Source organism: Haplochromis burtoni, unplaced genomic scaffold (assembly GCF_018398535.1).
Source record: "Haplochromis burtoni strain Fernald_Lab_line unplaced genomic scaffold, NCSU_Asbu1 Contig_1496, whole genome shotgun sequence".
Lineage (NCBI taxonomy): Eukaryota > Metazoa > Chordata > Actinopteri > Cichliformes > Cichlidae > Haplochromis > Haplochromis burtoni.
The window spans coordinates 27,627-40,620 of record NW_024583857.1 but is presented as its reverse complement, the minus strand read 5'-3'; the positions used below and the strand labels follow the sequence as shown (position 1 = coordinate 40,620).

The 12,994-nt window shown below is 40.4% G+C and overlaps 2 protein-coding genes across 3 annotated transcripts in view; both read left to right on the top strand.

Annotated features, from left to right (window-relative positions):
* The first annotated feature begins 2,023 nt into the window (after window positions 1-2,023).
* Window positions 2,024-12,994, top strand: part of LOC102295277 — a 21,409-nt gene continuing 10,438 nt past the window's right edge. The window contains exons 1-3 of the mRNA XM_014331174.2: window positions 2,024-2,296; window positions 2,596-2,886; window positions 2,970-3,102. Coding sequence (XP_014186660.1) covers window positions 2,242-2,296; window positions 2,596-2,886; window positions 2,970-3,102 — 479 coding nt within the window. The 5' untranslated portion in view covers window positions 2,024-2,241. The remainder of the gene's footprint in view (window positions 2,297-2,595; window positions 2,887-2,969; window positions 3,103-12,994) is intronic.
* On the top strand, window positions 3,065-10,370 carry LOC121813322 (carcinoembryonic antigen-related cell adhesion molecule 21-like). 2 transcript variants are annotated; one of them, XM_042217019.1, is made up of 8 exons: window positions 3,065-3,203; window positions 3,309-3,413; window positions 3,520-3,737; window positions 4,446-4,790; window positions 7,664-8,009; window positions 8,113-8,152; window positions 8,289-8,458; window positions 8,535-10,370. In XM_042217019.1, the coding sequence occupies exons 4-8, from the start codon at window positions 4,658-4,660 to the stop codon at window positions 8,560-8,562; spliced, it is 717 nt and encodes a 238-aa protein (XP_042072953.1). In that variant the 5' UTR covers window positions 3,065-3,203; window positions 3,309-3,413; window positions 3,520-3,737; window positions 4,446-4,657; the 3' UTR covers window positions 8,563-10,370. The 2 variants fall into 2 exon arrangements, with proteins under 2 accessions (XP_042072953.1, XP_042072954.1); XM_042217020.1 differs by having other exon boundaries at window positions 8,313-8,458; window positions 8,535-9,281.

Sequence of the window (12,994 nt, the reverse complement as noted above, 5' to 3'; positions counted from 1 at the left end):
CCAAATATCCTTGGGCAAGATACTAACCCCGTGTTTGCCTACTGGTGGTGGTCAGAGGGCCCGGTGGCGCCAGTGTCCGGCAGCCTCGCCTCTGTCAGTGCGCCCCAGGGCAGCTGTGGCTACAATGTAGCTTGCTATCGCCAGTGTGTGAATGTGTGTGTGAATGGGTGAATGACTGAATGTAGTGTAAAGCGCTTTGGGGTCCTATGGACTAGAAAAGCGCTATACAAATGCAGGCCATTTACCATTTACCATAATGCTTAATTGACGTAGTCAATTTTAATTTAATGCACGCATAAGAAAATGTACAGAAATCAATAATTTTTCTACAATAATTAAATAGATTCAACATCTTTCTTCAACAAAATTGCAGACTGCACAGATGGTTTCCAAAGGAAAAAGTACTAAGCTTTCTATGTTATAAATTTGACTTAATAGTTCTATATACAATAATGTATTTCTATACATTTTACATCAGATGAAAACTTTGGTTGTAAGATTCAGATAATTATTTATTAAAAGCTAGACATGACAATTAGAAAGAAAAGTATGTTTTTGTGCCCCCCTTTCCCTGTTAATGCCCTACCTGGCCCCCTGGCAAAACTTTGCTAGACGCCCTGCACAGTTCTTTAGGGAAGCAGGCTGAACATGTTGAAACCAGGGTGGGAGCCGTCCTTGACGATGTTTGCTGCTCTGTTGAGGCAGCAAGAGGAATAAATGTCCATCAGGGAGGGGAGAGGGCAGCCGATGATCTTTTGTGCTGTCATGACTACACTCTGTAGCCTCGGTCTATCCACCTCAGTGCAGCTGCCGTACCATACCGTGATGCAGTAAGTTAGCAGGCACAACAGTGTGTGTGTGTATCTGTGTTTGAATCCATCTCTCACCCCAACCACACACCTCACCTCTGTTTTACTGTTCTGATACGTCCTCCAGCAGTCTCACCCTCCTCTGTCCCACTGCTGTCCTCCTCATACAGTACCACAATTCTTTTCTTAATAATAATGGATTGGATTTATATAGCGCTTTTCAAGGCACCCAAAGCGCTTTACAATGCCACTATTCATTCACTCTCACATTCACACACTGGTGGAGGCAGCTACGGTTGTAGCCACAGCTGCCCTGGGGCAGACTGACAGAAGCGAGGCTGCCATATCGCGCCATCGGCCCCTCTGGCCAACACCAGTAGGCGGTAGGGTAAAGTGTCTTGCCCAAGGACACAACGACCAGGACAGAGAGCCCGGGGATCGAACCGGCAACCTTCCGGTTACAGATACGCTTCCCAACCCCCTGAGCCATGGTCGCTATGTCTTCTTCTTCTTTTACTAAGATGAATTCCTTCTAAAGAAGGAAAGACATTTTTATATAATAACTTAATGCCATCTGTCATCACCTACAAAACAACAACCTACCTTGTTGTCATGACAGTGATCAGGCATACAAAAACAGCTGTACCATCAATGTTTCTGAATAAAAGCTGAAGGTTGAGGAGAGCCATGCTTTTGGAACATGTAAGCAGGAAAGCATACATGTTCTTTAAGGTTCACTTCTTTGTTTCATTTAAAAACTTTGATGTCTGCTAATGAAAGTTTCTGGTAAAGGGATGACTGGACACACAAAAAACATCTAAAACATCTATGGATTAAAAGGTCAGATAAAGCAAAGTCCAACTGGAAATGGTACACTATGCACAAGCAGGGCAACAAGTATGTTCTCTACAGACGAAACCAGGGTCGTGGGCGTGTCTGATGGCTTTCCTACACAGGTGATCAAGGATGTGACAAACATTTACTACTGCAACAAGTATAGAAACAACCAAGAACACTGCTGGGACAGGAGAGTTAAACTCATTGTTTCAGTATGATGCTTGTAAATAGTGATTATTTTATGATTATCACACCGATGAATGCATATCCTCTCAGAGCTGAAGGTAAAGGTGATTCAAAAGTAAGAGTCCAATAGCTGCTGCAAACATGCATTCTTCACTAGAGGGCTCTGTTGTGAAAAAAAAAATTATCATAAAGGAGGAAGTGACTTTGGTCGTGTTAAAACGTGTTTGTCCTGCAGACACGCTGAAATCAGCTCGGTATTCAGTTTTTCCTCTTAGACAGGTCATGAATTTGAACATTTATTCACATTTCTGATATTTTATAAATTTTGATATTAACAGAAGTCATAGCAAGGACTACATTATATTCACACAATCAACTTTTTGATTAGAAGAGAAAATCTACAGCAGCCATGTTGTTGGCAGAAGCTGGATGTTTGTTCATGGGTTTCATTCTGTGTCTGTCAGGTAGGAATAATTTGTTTCTCCTCCTCATGATGACTGTGATGATGTTTCTGGAATCTAGAAAAAAGATGCAGAAAGTTACAAGTTTTTCTAAGAAGTTAAATTAAAGTGAATTTCCTAAACAAACTCACTTAAGAGATTTACTGTTAACATGATTTTTTCTTGTTTTGAAGTTCTGAACTCTGAAGTGTATCAAAGCACCAGATTGTGATCCTTCACAGTAACATGCTGTCATCACATATTAGCACAGAAAAGAAAGTATAAATGTTCACCATGGTTGTTATTCAAATGTTGTGTTAAAGGTGTTCAGGGACAAACAAACAGCATCTGTGCCTTGAAAGGTTCATCAGTGAATCTGCCCTGCTCACATCAACATCCCACTGCAAGAAATAGCTGGTACACTGGACACGATACTGTCTCCAAGATAATGTTCTCAGTAGAGGAAACACATGTAAAGTATAGCATGTCAGCAGAGAGTAATTTCACTCTAACAATCAATAATCTGACAGAGAGAGATGCAAATTTTTATTGCTGCATTAAAACTGCTGACAGATCAAAGTGTCAGCAAAGTGGAATTCATCTCCAAGTTACAGGTACAGTTCTTTTTACAAATGCATCACAAATGAATGAGTTTATGAATGATCAGTGTATTCATGTTGATCATGTGACCTCTCAGAGCTGCAGGTAAAGGTGATTCCTGCCACAGAGAGACAGACAGTAACACTGATGTGCAGCAGCAGCTGTCCTCTGACTGAAAAGCCTGCAGCCTACATCTGGTACAAGAACAGAGAGTTTCTCTATGAGGACTGGTCTCCCTGGTACCAAGAGCTGCTCAGCAGTGAGGAAGCAGCCACATACTCCTGTGCTGTCAAAGGCTACGAGCATCTCAGAGCCCCTCAAGTCTCTGTGGGTGAGTCATGATGGACACCTCCTCATCATGTTATGAGATGTTAAACACAAACACTTTACTCTTCAGACTCTAATGAATTTACTGAAAGTTGTTGGTTTTTCTCAGGTTCCATCACAGAGACCTGCTTCAGTGTGACCTATGCTAAAGGGAGAATGTGTTCTTCTCAGCAGACATCAGTGGACGAGTCCTGCTCCATCACATATCCCAGAGGTGAAGTTCTGGACAAACTGCACTTTGAAACTTCATTTTTATTTGTTAATTTATTTGACATGACAGAGATGAACTGGTGGAAAATGTGTTCATCATCTCCCAACAGAAATTCATGTCCAGAGGACTCCTGCTGAACACAGAGGTCACATCAGACTGACCTGTAACAGCAGCTGTTTTCTGACTGAGCCTCTGATTTCCTTTGTGTGGTATGAGACAGAAAGCCTACAGTGCAGGAGGGAAAACAGATTCTAGTTTCCATCTCTCATCCAGACAGTTTGTCTTGTGCTGTAAAAGGTCTTGAGGATGTGCGCTCTGCTGACATCTGTGAGTAAACTTATTGTCTCTCAACTTTCAAAGAACTAAAGCTTTTGTTTCTCAAAACATTATCACCCCTTCTTGCAATTAATACTAAGTCTATTAATCATCACACTAGTAAATCCAAAACGGTTCCTTCTGTTCATCTGGACATAGCATTTTCAGTGGGAGAAACGTTTCGTCATTCATCTAAGTGACTTCTTGAATCTCAGCTCACTGCAGTTTTCCCCAACCTCATAAACTGTACATTTCCACAATGACTGAAACTAGGTCAGTTTCTTGATCATTAATGAGTGATAAATTATTTTGTAAATGTTGGTGATCACATCACAATTCTCAGCTGCAGATCCAAAACTCTGGACTCATCTCGCTCTTCAGATCTGCTCATCTATGATACTAACAGTATTCATCTCCTGACTTCTCCTCAGCTTTTTCAGTCTCAGCCAAGAGTAACTCAGTCTGTCATTTTCCTGAATGTATTTCCTTCCCAGATTTATATATTTTTAATGTTATTATTTTATTCTTATAAATTATTTAGTTGATTTTGTATTTTTATCACTAATTATTACAATAATTTAAAGTACTTTTTAGTTGTTGCGTTGTACTTTGTTGTCAGTTGTTAGCCGACCCACAACATCTGTTATGTTTAAATATATAATATAAATAAACTGATTTGACAAATTCAGTTAAAATATCTGTGTCTTATCGATATTTCAGGTGTTAATGATGATTCCTGCTGGAGTTTGAATTATGTCCACAGCAGAATCTGTGCTCTGGAAGGATCTTCAGTCAACATCTCCAGTAAATACTCACATCCTGACTACGAGCAGATACAGTCTAAATGTTGGTATAAAGTCAAGAGAAATGCTGAGGAGGACATCAGGAGGAACCTGACAGAGGATGCAGATCATGTGGAGTATGATGACAGCATGAAGAACCAACACATCCTCAGATTAAAGAAGCTGAAGAGAGATGACTCAGCAGAATACAGGTTCACCATCACAACAGAAAATGAAGAAGTGAAACAGTCTGATTTTCCTGGAGTTACTCTGACTGTCACAGGTAATTATGGTTTGTCAGTAAGCAAGAGTAAAAATATTATTTTTTTCAAACCTACTAGCTCTTAATATGTACATTTTGTGTTACAAAAGAATATGAAGAGCCATCATTCAACTGTGTCTTACATATGTAATGTAAGTCATCGCACAAATGCATGATGCAATCATCAGATTTCTCGAGCCATTCATTTCTTGTGCATATCCATTTTCAAGTTTCAAGGTCCCATCCAAGATAGTGGCAGTGAATGTAAACAGCAGTAAAACTATAAACATCTAATCTTTACTGCCACTGTTGTGTATTTGTGAATTTTGCACTATATATGCATTACCCATACTACAGTGATGTTTTAAGTGCAAAAAAGGAAAATATTGTACTTCTGACATATCTTGATTAAGGCATAATACATAATGCCTATGGTTAATTTCATCAGTTGGCCAAACCCATGTCTTTGTGAGATAGAGTACTCAGAGAGAGCGCACACAGACACAGCTCCAACATGCAGAGAGACTGAAGCCTGGATTTGAACCAGGTGTGAGGCAACAGTGCTAACCACCTTCTCACCCACTCATAAAATGTTTATGCTATGTTAATGCTGACTTAATTTTATTTCTAAACACTACCTGAGGTAGAAACTCTGCATTTCCTGTTGACAAGGGATTTCTTAAAATCACCCGCAATTCTTCAGCTGAGACACTTGAGTTAGAAAACACAAACACTGCAGTTGTCTTTACTCGCGAGGACAAGTGACAGAGCGCTCCTACACGTAAGAGACACTCACGGACTTGCACTCTGTCACCGTCTGCTTTCTTTATTTATACAGCAGGAATTAATACATTCGTTCAGTGACATGAGCATGTGCATATGTGATTGTGTGTGTGTGTGCACAAGGTCAGAACTGCTTGTTCAACTTCTTACTATCGCTGTGGAAAGATTCAGATACAAATATCAGAACACGTTTCATAAAGAACAATCAGTTCTGAGCAATGAAAAGATCATCATGCAGCATTCTATCACAAATAAACTTACATCATTAAAAGCAGAGATGGGCAGTACGCGTTACTGTAATCTGATTACTTTTTCAAGTAACGCGTAAAGTAAGGGATTACTATTGCAAAATCGGTAATTAGATTACCGTTACTTTCCCGTAGGAACGCTGCGTTACTAAAACCGTGATTTTTTTGCGAGAATGTCTCACGACAGTGACATAAGCGAGTGCGCCGTTGGTGACAACAGCTGTGTGCAGATCAACAATGGATCACATATCGATTGTGGGAGAGAATATGAGCGTGCAGCGTTTAAAGCGTGGAAGTACTGACCTTACTTTGAGTTTGATTCCATAAAAAGTGACAAAAACATTAGCGTCCGCTGTGCGTGGGAAGAAAACTTTTTACAGCGAAAAAAACCCCTAAACTTCCAAGCAAGCACCGAGTGCGCAACGACATAATGGGAAACTCACAGAGAAACTCGCGGATTCATCAACTGACCGCGGCACACCTGCACCAGGGTAAACCTCCGCCTACCCCCAGTCCTGCTTTACAGGTGAAAATAGAGCAACAGGCAAAAATGTTTCTGCTATATTATTCTTTATTATAAAATCTGAATTAATTCAAAATAAAAACACAATGCAGTGATTTGTAAAAATCACACAATATAAAACAGAAAACAAATCAAACATATAAGAATATATTTTTCTTATGAATTTGATGCCAGAAATGTTTCTCAAAAATGTTGGGACGGGGCAAGAGTAAAGCAAATTGGAGGAAGTTTTGCAGCTAATTAGTTTCATTGGCAACAGGTCTGTAATAAGAAATAAAAAGAGCATGTAGAGTTTCTTACATGTAAAAATGGGCAGAGGTTCACTAACCTGCAAAAAACTGCATGTACAAATTGTGAAAATTTTCAGAATAATGCTGCTCAGTCTGTATCAGAGCCTAGACTCTGATTGTAGAGGTGAAGAAGGTGGCTCGAATGGAGCTTGGGTGCTTGAGTGTCAGAGATGCAGGGGAGGTGGGTTATGCAAAGGCATTTGCAAAGGAGAATGACAGATGTGCAATGAAATTTAATGTATGAAGCATGAATGCTGATTGGCCTGGAGAAGTTGACTGGACAAGACCAGTGATGGCACAGTTTGACAGTGTGGGAGAGTGGGAGTGATAAAGCTTAGATTTAGCTGGTAGCACCTGGAAGTGGACAGATGTGAGACCATAGAAACTTGTGCATAATGTTCATTCCAATGTAACCTGAGATAAACAACAACACATGGCATATCTGTGCCACTATTTATTCAAAAAAAATACTAAGCAAAAGGCAGGCACTAACTCGCGATAGGGGAAATCCATGAAGTAGTCAGCTTTATTTCTGTACAATTATTATAGATGTTACTGCTACTACCTGCTACTATACTATAATCATAAAATGTTGCTAGTTTTTAACACACATGCTTCTGCATTTTGTTTTCATTTTAGTTAAAAATAATAATAATAATACAGTGTAATGTATCATATGTTACAGGGTGGCTGTAACAGGTCACCAACTAACTGGAAGGTTGGTGGTTCACTCCTAGTCTGCTCCAGTCTGCATGCCAAGTATCCTTGGGCAAGATGCTAAACCCATGTTGCTCTCCAATGCATCCATCAGAGTATGAATATATGTGGATGTTAGTTATGAAGCACTGAGAAATGGCAGAAAAAAAGTGTGAATGGGTGAATGCACAAGTTGTGTAAAGCACTTTGAGTGCTCAAAATAGAGTAGAAAAGTGTTATATAAGAACCACTTCATTTATCATTTTGCTCTTATTCACAATTCACATTTAATGCATAAGCCACAGAGGAGATTTGCTATAAAATAGATTTCTTTGACCAATGTTTCTCTTTCAGAGCTGAGAGTGAAGATGAGTCCTTCTGCAGTAGTGACAGAGGGTCAGAGAGTCACACTGACCTGCAGTACCAGCTGTCCTCTGACTGACAACACAAACTACATTTGGTACTTGAACAGTCAACATCTGAACACGACAGAGAACCAGAACAAACATCTGATCCTAGACCCAGTCAGCAGGGAGGATGCAGGAAGCTACTCCTGTGCTGTGAAAACCAACAAAGAAATCAGCTCTGCTCCAAAGACTCTCACTGTCCAAAGTATCACAGGAACATGGACACCAGCAGCTGCAGGAGGTTCTGCAGCTCTGCTGGTTTTAATACTTCTGACTGTCTGCTTTTTGACCAGGTGAACATCAATGTTTTGTCTCTCACATCAACCAGATTCAATCTCAAGTTCACACACTAACCTGGCCCCACCTGTTTCTATATTCATCTGTTTCACTGACCAGAAAAAAGAGGTCAGGAAATGAAACAGTGGAGAACTTCAAGGTAAAGAAAATACATTTAATAATCTTGCTTCTGTATAGGGTCAGTCTTTTCCACATTTAATCCTACCACTCCTCTTTTTCACCACTTAATTTGAAATGTTTGTTCTGTTTTGCATCACTTACACTTTGATTTCAAGTATGAAAGCTTCTCACCTCCGCTGGCAGAGGAGGAACCTGACTACAGTGAAATCTGCTTGTCCAAGAATAAAACAGAGACTCTCTACTCCACTATTCAGCCATTTCAACCACAAGAGCAGGACCATCACCCCTATGATGTTGTGGACTTGAGAAACAAGACTGCTCCTGAGTGAGTATGTTCTGTGGATATAAATCACACTTTAATTGAATTATTTTAATTAATGCACTAGTTTTCTTACTTTCAGGCTCAATGAACAGGCTCTGGACACCTAGAAACTTTACAACACATCAACCTAAAGAAGATAAAATATAACAACACATCTGGCTGTACAGGACTTGAGTGAATTTGTTGAGATGTTGGCTTTTTTTTGATGAGTATTTACGTGTTGTGGGTGCTCTTGACAGCATTAATGGATACGCTTATAGGAATTGAAACTAAGTGACTAGGGAGGCTGAGCAGCTCTTGATCTTGAGACGCTCACTCTCAGGCTCTGCCTCACACCAAATAAGAGGAAGCCTCAAAACCTGTGCTTTTTGTATAGTGTGTAATTAAAAGCACTAGTCTTTCACACATTACAAAATCTCAGTTAAGTCTTGGAATTTTCCACTGAATACATAATGAACTGTTTCCCAAAAATGTGCCTTTTTAGGAGTTATTACTTTTTAGTATCAAACTGGGAGTCTTATTTAACCTTCTTAACTATCATCTACTGTTTTAATCAAAACTGTTGACTAGCAGGTTTGCAAGTCAGAGATGTTTTGCCAGGTTATGGTTATGGTTATGCAAGCAAGTTACTCTTGTAGACTTTCAGGCATTGCAGAGACACTACAGAAGAAAGAGACTGGTTACTCCAAGACTGCAGAGTTGACAACAGGATAAGAGGTCATAGAAACACAACTTCCAGGTGGAGGAAAGTCCAACTCCAGTCCTCTAGAGCTACTGTCCTGCAGCTTTTAGACGCATCCTTGTTCTGACACACCTGAATCAAATGAATGGCTTGTTACCAGGCCTTTGCCAAACTTGATGGCATGCTGAAGAGGTAATCCAATCATTTGATTCAACTGTATTGGAATAGGGATGCATCTAAAAGCTACAGGAGAGTAGCTCTCGAGGACTGGAGTTGGACACACAGGATTTAGAGATTCATAAATGACTTCCCAAGTTCCCAGATGTAATTCTGTCAAGTTTCAAGACTTGCTAGAAGCATTCTGGAGCAAGATAACGAAAATAAATTCTCAACCAACATGAAACATCTGCCGTCAGATGACATATACCCAGTTAATTGGATATTTTAATAAAATATAGTATTATAAGTAATTCTTTTTTCAACTTTTGCTTTTATTTAGGCTACAGTTATAAATTTTACATTTTAATAAGCCGGGGTCCCTATCATTTCTTGTCTACTTTTATAGTTACACATAATATGTTTTATAATATCAAAGGTTCTCATGTGTTTTCAGTATTTGCCATAATCATGTGCATTTGTCATATGCTGTGGGAGTGTCTGGTCGGGTGTGGTCCAGGTTCCTGTTGTCCGTCCCCTGGGGTGGAGTTGGCCAGCTCATCACCTGCTTCCAATTTCCGGGGCTCCATCTAGAGGGTTTTTAAGCCAGCACTGCCTGCTACTCCTCGCCAGTTCGTCCTGCTACCACCCGTGATTCATCACCCGTCGTACTCACCAGCAGTGCTGGTTCTGTTTCCGTCCCGTTCTCCCGTCTGCCCAGAACCCGAGGACCACACACTCATCTTCTCCTCAGCCTGCCCTCCAGCCCGTACTTCAACCTCCCTGGACACCTTGGAACCTGGACCAGCCTCCCCACACTCTCAACCATCCCTGGAACGCTCCCACGGCAACCCCTTCCCCGCCTAATAGCCGGTGTTTTCAAAAGTTCCCGCCCGTGTTCTCCCTGTGTTCTACGTCCGTTTCTCCGCCCTCGGGCCTCCCTCAGTTCCTGCGAATGATTTCTGTTAGACCCAGTCTTGTTTAAGTTCCTTTTCCTTTCAATAAATTGTACATAGTTCGAGCAATTGAGTCTGCTCTTGAGTCCACTGCATCCTTGTTTGTGACATTATGTTATTTTTTTGGCCTCCCGTCCACACTGAGACGGCGTTTTCGTCAAGGAAAACACAGCGTTTTGAAAACGCTCTGCCACATTATCATTACAATTAATGTCCATGGTTTTTCACTTTTGTGTCTACTTCTGTCTTTATAAAAGTTGAGTTAAATTAAACCTGTGCTCCAATGTTTTTTTTGATGGCCACACTTCTTAATAAAATATAGGAGTGTAGCCTGACTGGGATTATTTAAAACAAGACCAATTTCAAATGTTATTCATACATTTTATTAACATACCATTGTATTACAGGATTAAGTCAGGTAAAACAGATGAATAAAAGAATGCTAAGTAATTCCTTGCCTACTTCTTCTGCAAAAAAAACAAATCAGTCATAGGAGTGTTCCTGTAAGTGCTGGAGTGAGAATGAGGAACAAGAGAAAAAGAAAAGAGAAGGAATGCAACTCGTTTCTCGATGGTCACTTGACACTGTCTTAGACAGTATACATTTCCTCTTTACTCAGTCCACAAAAGGATAAGCTGTACAACCTTTTCACTGGTTAATGTGTTAAAAGTGAACTTGAGCAGCAGGATCATTATAAGGTGACCAGATGCTGTAAAACATCTTTAAAGAGGCTTTAGCACGTCAGGTGTTTCCTGTGTTAGTTTTCCATATATACTGCTTTGCACTCAATTTCAGAGTAATAGTGAAAGGAACTTTGAAAAAAAAAATTTGAAAAATCACAACTGACTCATTCAGTTGTGATTTTCTTGTGCTTTCAGTTCTCCACTAATATTTTTCCACATACTGGAGGACCTCCCTCTTTTCATACACTACACTGCATCGCTCACCTCTTCCAGCAGCACCCCCTGAGACAGCTGGGGACTCAATCTGCACACAGTGATTACTAGATAATGGAAACAGACAGTTCTTTAAAGAGAGAAAAGTGAAAGTTTGCTGGTTCACTTCCAGCTAGAGACACAAATCCCCATCGAGCTTGCATCTGGTTTAAAAATGCCAAATCCAACATGCAGAACTACCTGCAGTTAACCCTTTTGTCACAAGACAGCAGCAAACATTTGTTGACATTCAGACTTTGGCTAAAAGACAACTCCAAATCATGTATCATGTACATGTATTAGGAGTGTGACAGTTAAACTGAGCCAGCTGAAGTCTCTAGACCTGTGATGCTGTAAAAATATTTTGTGTGTTTTGAAATTCTGAATCATGCATGTGAGACTGCAGCATTTGGGTTCCCAGATGTTTGTAGAAGCTGAAAAGCTTATTTTAAAATTGAAAAATGTTTACACAAACATCTTTCCTTAACCCTGCAGCGGTGAGTTCTTCCCTCCACACTACTCAAGCTGCTGTAGTTATCTTTTGATATTCAGTTTCACCTCATCATGAAACTGAATATCACATCAGGTTTGTTTTTGATTGAGTGTCATTCTGCCTGTAAACATGATAGCTCAGAAACCTGAATTAACTTAATGAGTCATTTGTTGAAAATTGACAAAGCATAGAAAAGTATAACTTAAACAAACTATGAACCTTACAAGTGTAGTGGGTATTGTCAACATATATAAAACCTAAGGTTATAAAGTAACTTTATTTGTTAAAAGTTTTTTTTTAAATGCTCATGTTTAATTGTATATTGTATTGAGGCTCTTGTTTTGTGTTCTAATTTTAATTTTGTTTCTTTTATATTTATTTGTTTTCCATCCATCCATCCATTCGCTTCCGCTTCTCCTTTTCAGGGTCGCAGGGGGCGCTGGAGCCTATCCCAGCTGTCATAGGGCGAGAGGCGGGGTACACCCTGGACAGGTCGCCAGTCTGTCGCAGGGCCAACACACAGGGACAAACAACCATTCGCACTCACATTCATTCGCACATTCACACCTAGTGACAATTTGGATTATCCAATTAACCTATCCCCACAAGCTGCATGTCTTTGGACGGTGGGAGGAAGCCGGAGTACCCGGAGAGAACCCACGCAAACACGGGGAGAACATGCAAACTCCACACAGAAAGACCCCGGCCTGATGTTGGAATTGAACTCAGGACCTTCTTGCTGTGCGGCAACAGTGCTAACCACCGTGCCACCGTGCTGCCCTTTATTTGTTTTTATTTATTTAAATTTATTTAAAAAAAAAATTTATTTCCATATCATTCACTTTGGTCAGTGGTTGCTGTTGAGATGCTGCATAGCTGGAGTTTGTAAGGGTGCCATTTGTGAGTAGCTAATATCCGCCGAAGGGATGTTCGACTAATGCCACTCTCCAGTGACATGCGGCGAGTGCTACGCTGTGGGCTCTTGCTGAATGAAGCTAGGACAGCCACTGATGTTTCTTCATTAGTGACAGTTTTCTTGCGTCCACATTTTGGCAAATCCAACACTGAACCAGTTTCACGAAACTTAGCAAGCAGTTTGCTAACTGTAGCATGGGAGATGGGTGGTCTCGTAGGGTGTCTTGCATTGAAATCTGCTGCAATGACCCGGTTACTGCGTTCACCAGATATCAACACAATTTCGATCCGCTCCTCACGTGTTAACCTCTTCGACATGTCAATGGCTGTGAACAAAGAGAAACTTGTAAATAACTCATGAAAGAATAAAGTTACGTTGAAACCAAGCACACCTCTCTCTCC

What these genes read in the sequence shown, in the direction of transcription:
- LOC121813322 (XM_042217019.1), top strand. Translation starts at nt 4,658, where the DNA reads ATGAAGAACCAACACATCCTCAGATTAAAGAAGCTGAAGAGAGATGAC. An exon ending in AGTTACTCTGACTGTCACAG is followed by an intron (nt 4,791 to 7,663) that starts GTAATTATGGTT and finishes TTTCTCTTTCAG; the next exon opens with AGCTGAGAGTGAAGATGAGT. An exon ending in AAACAGTGGAGAACTTCAAG is followed by an intron (nt 8,153 to 8,288) that starts GTAAAGAAAATA and finishes TTTGATTTCAAG; the next exon opens with TATGAAAGCTTCTCACCTCC.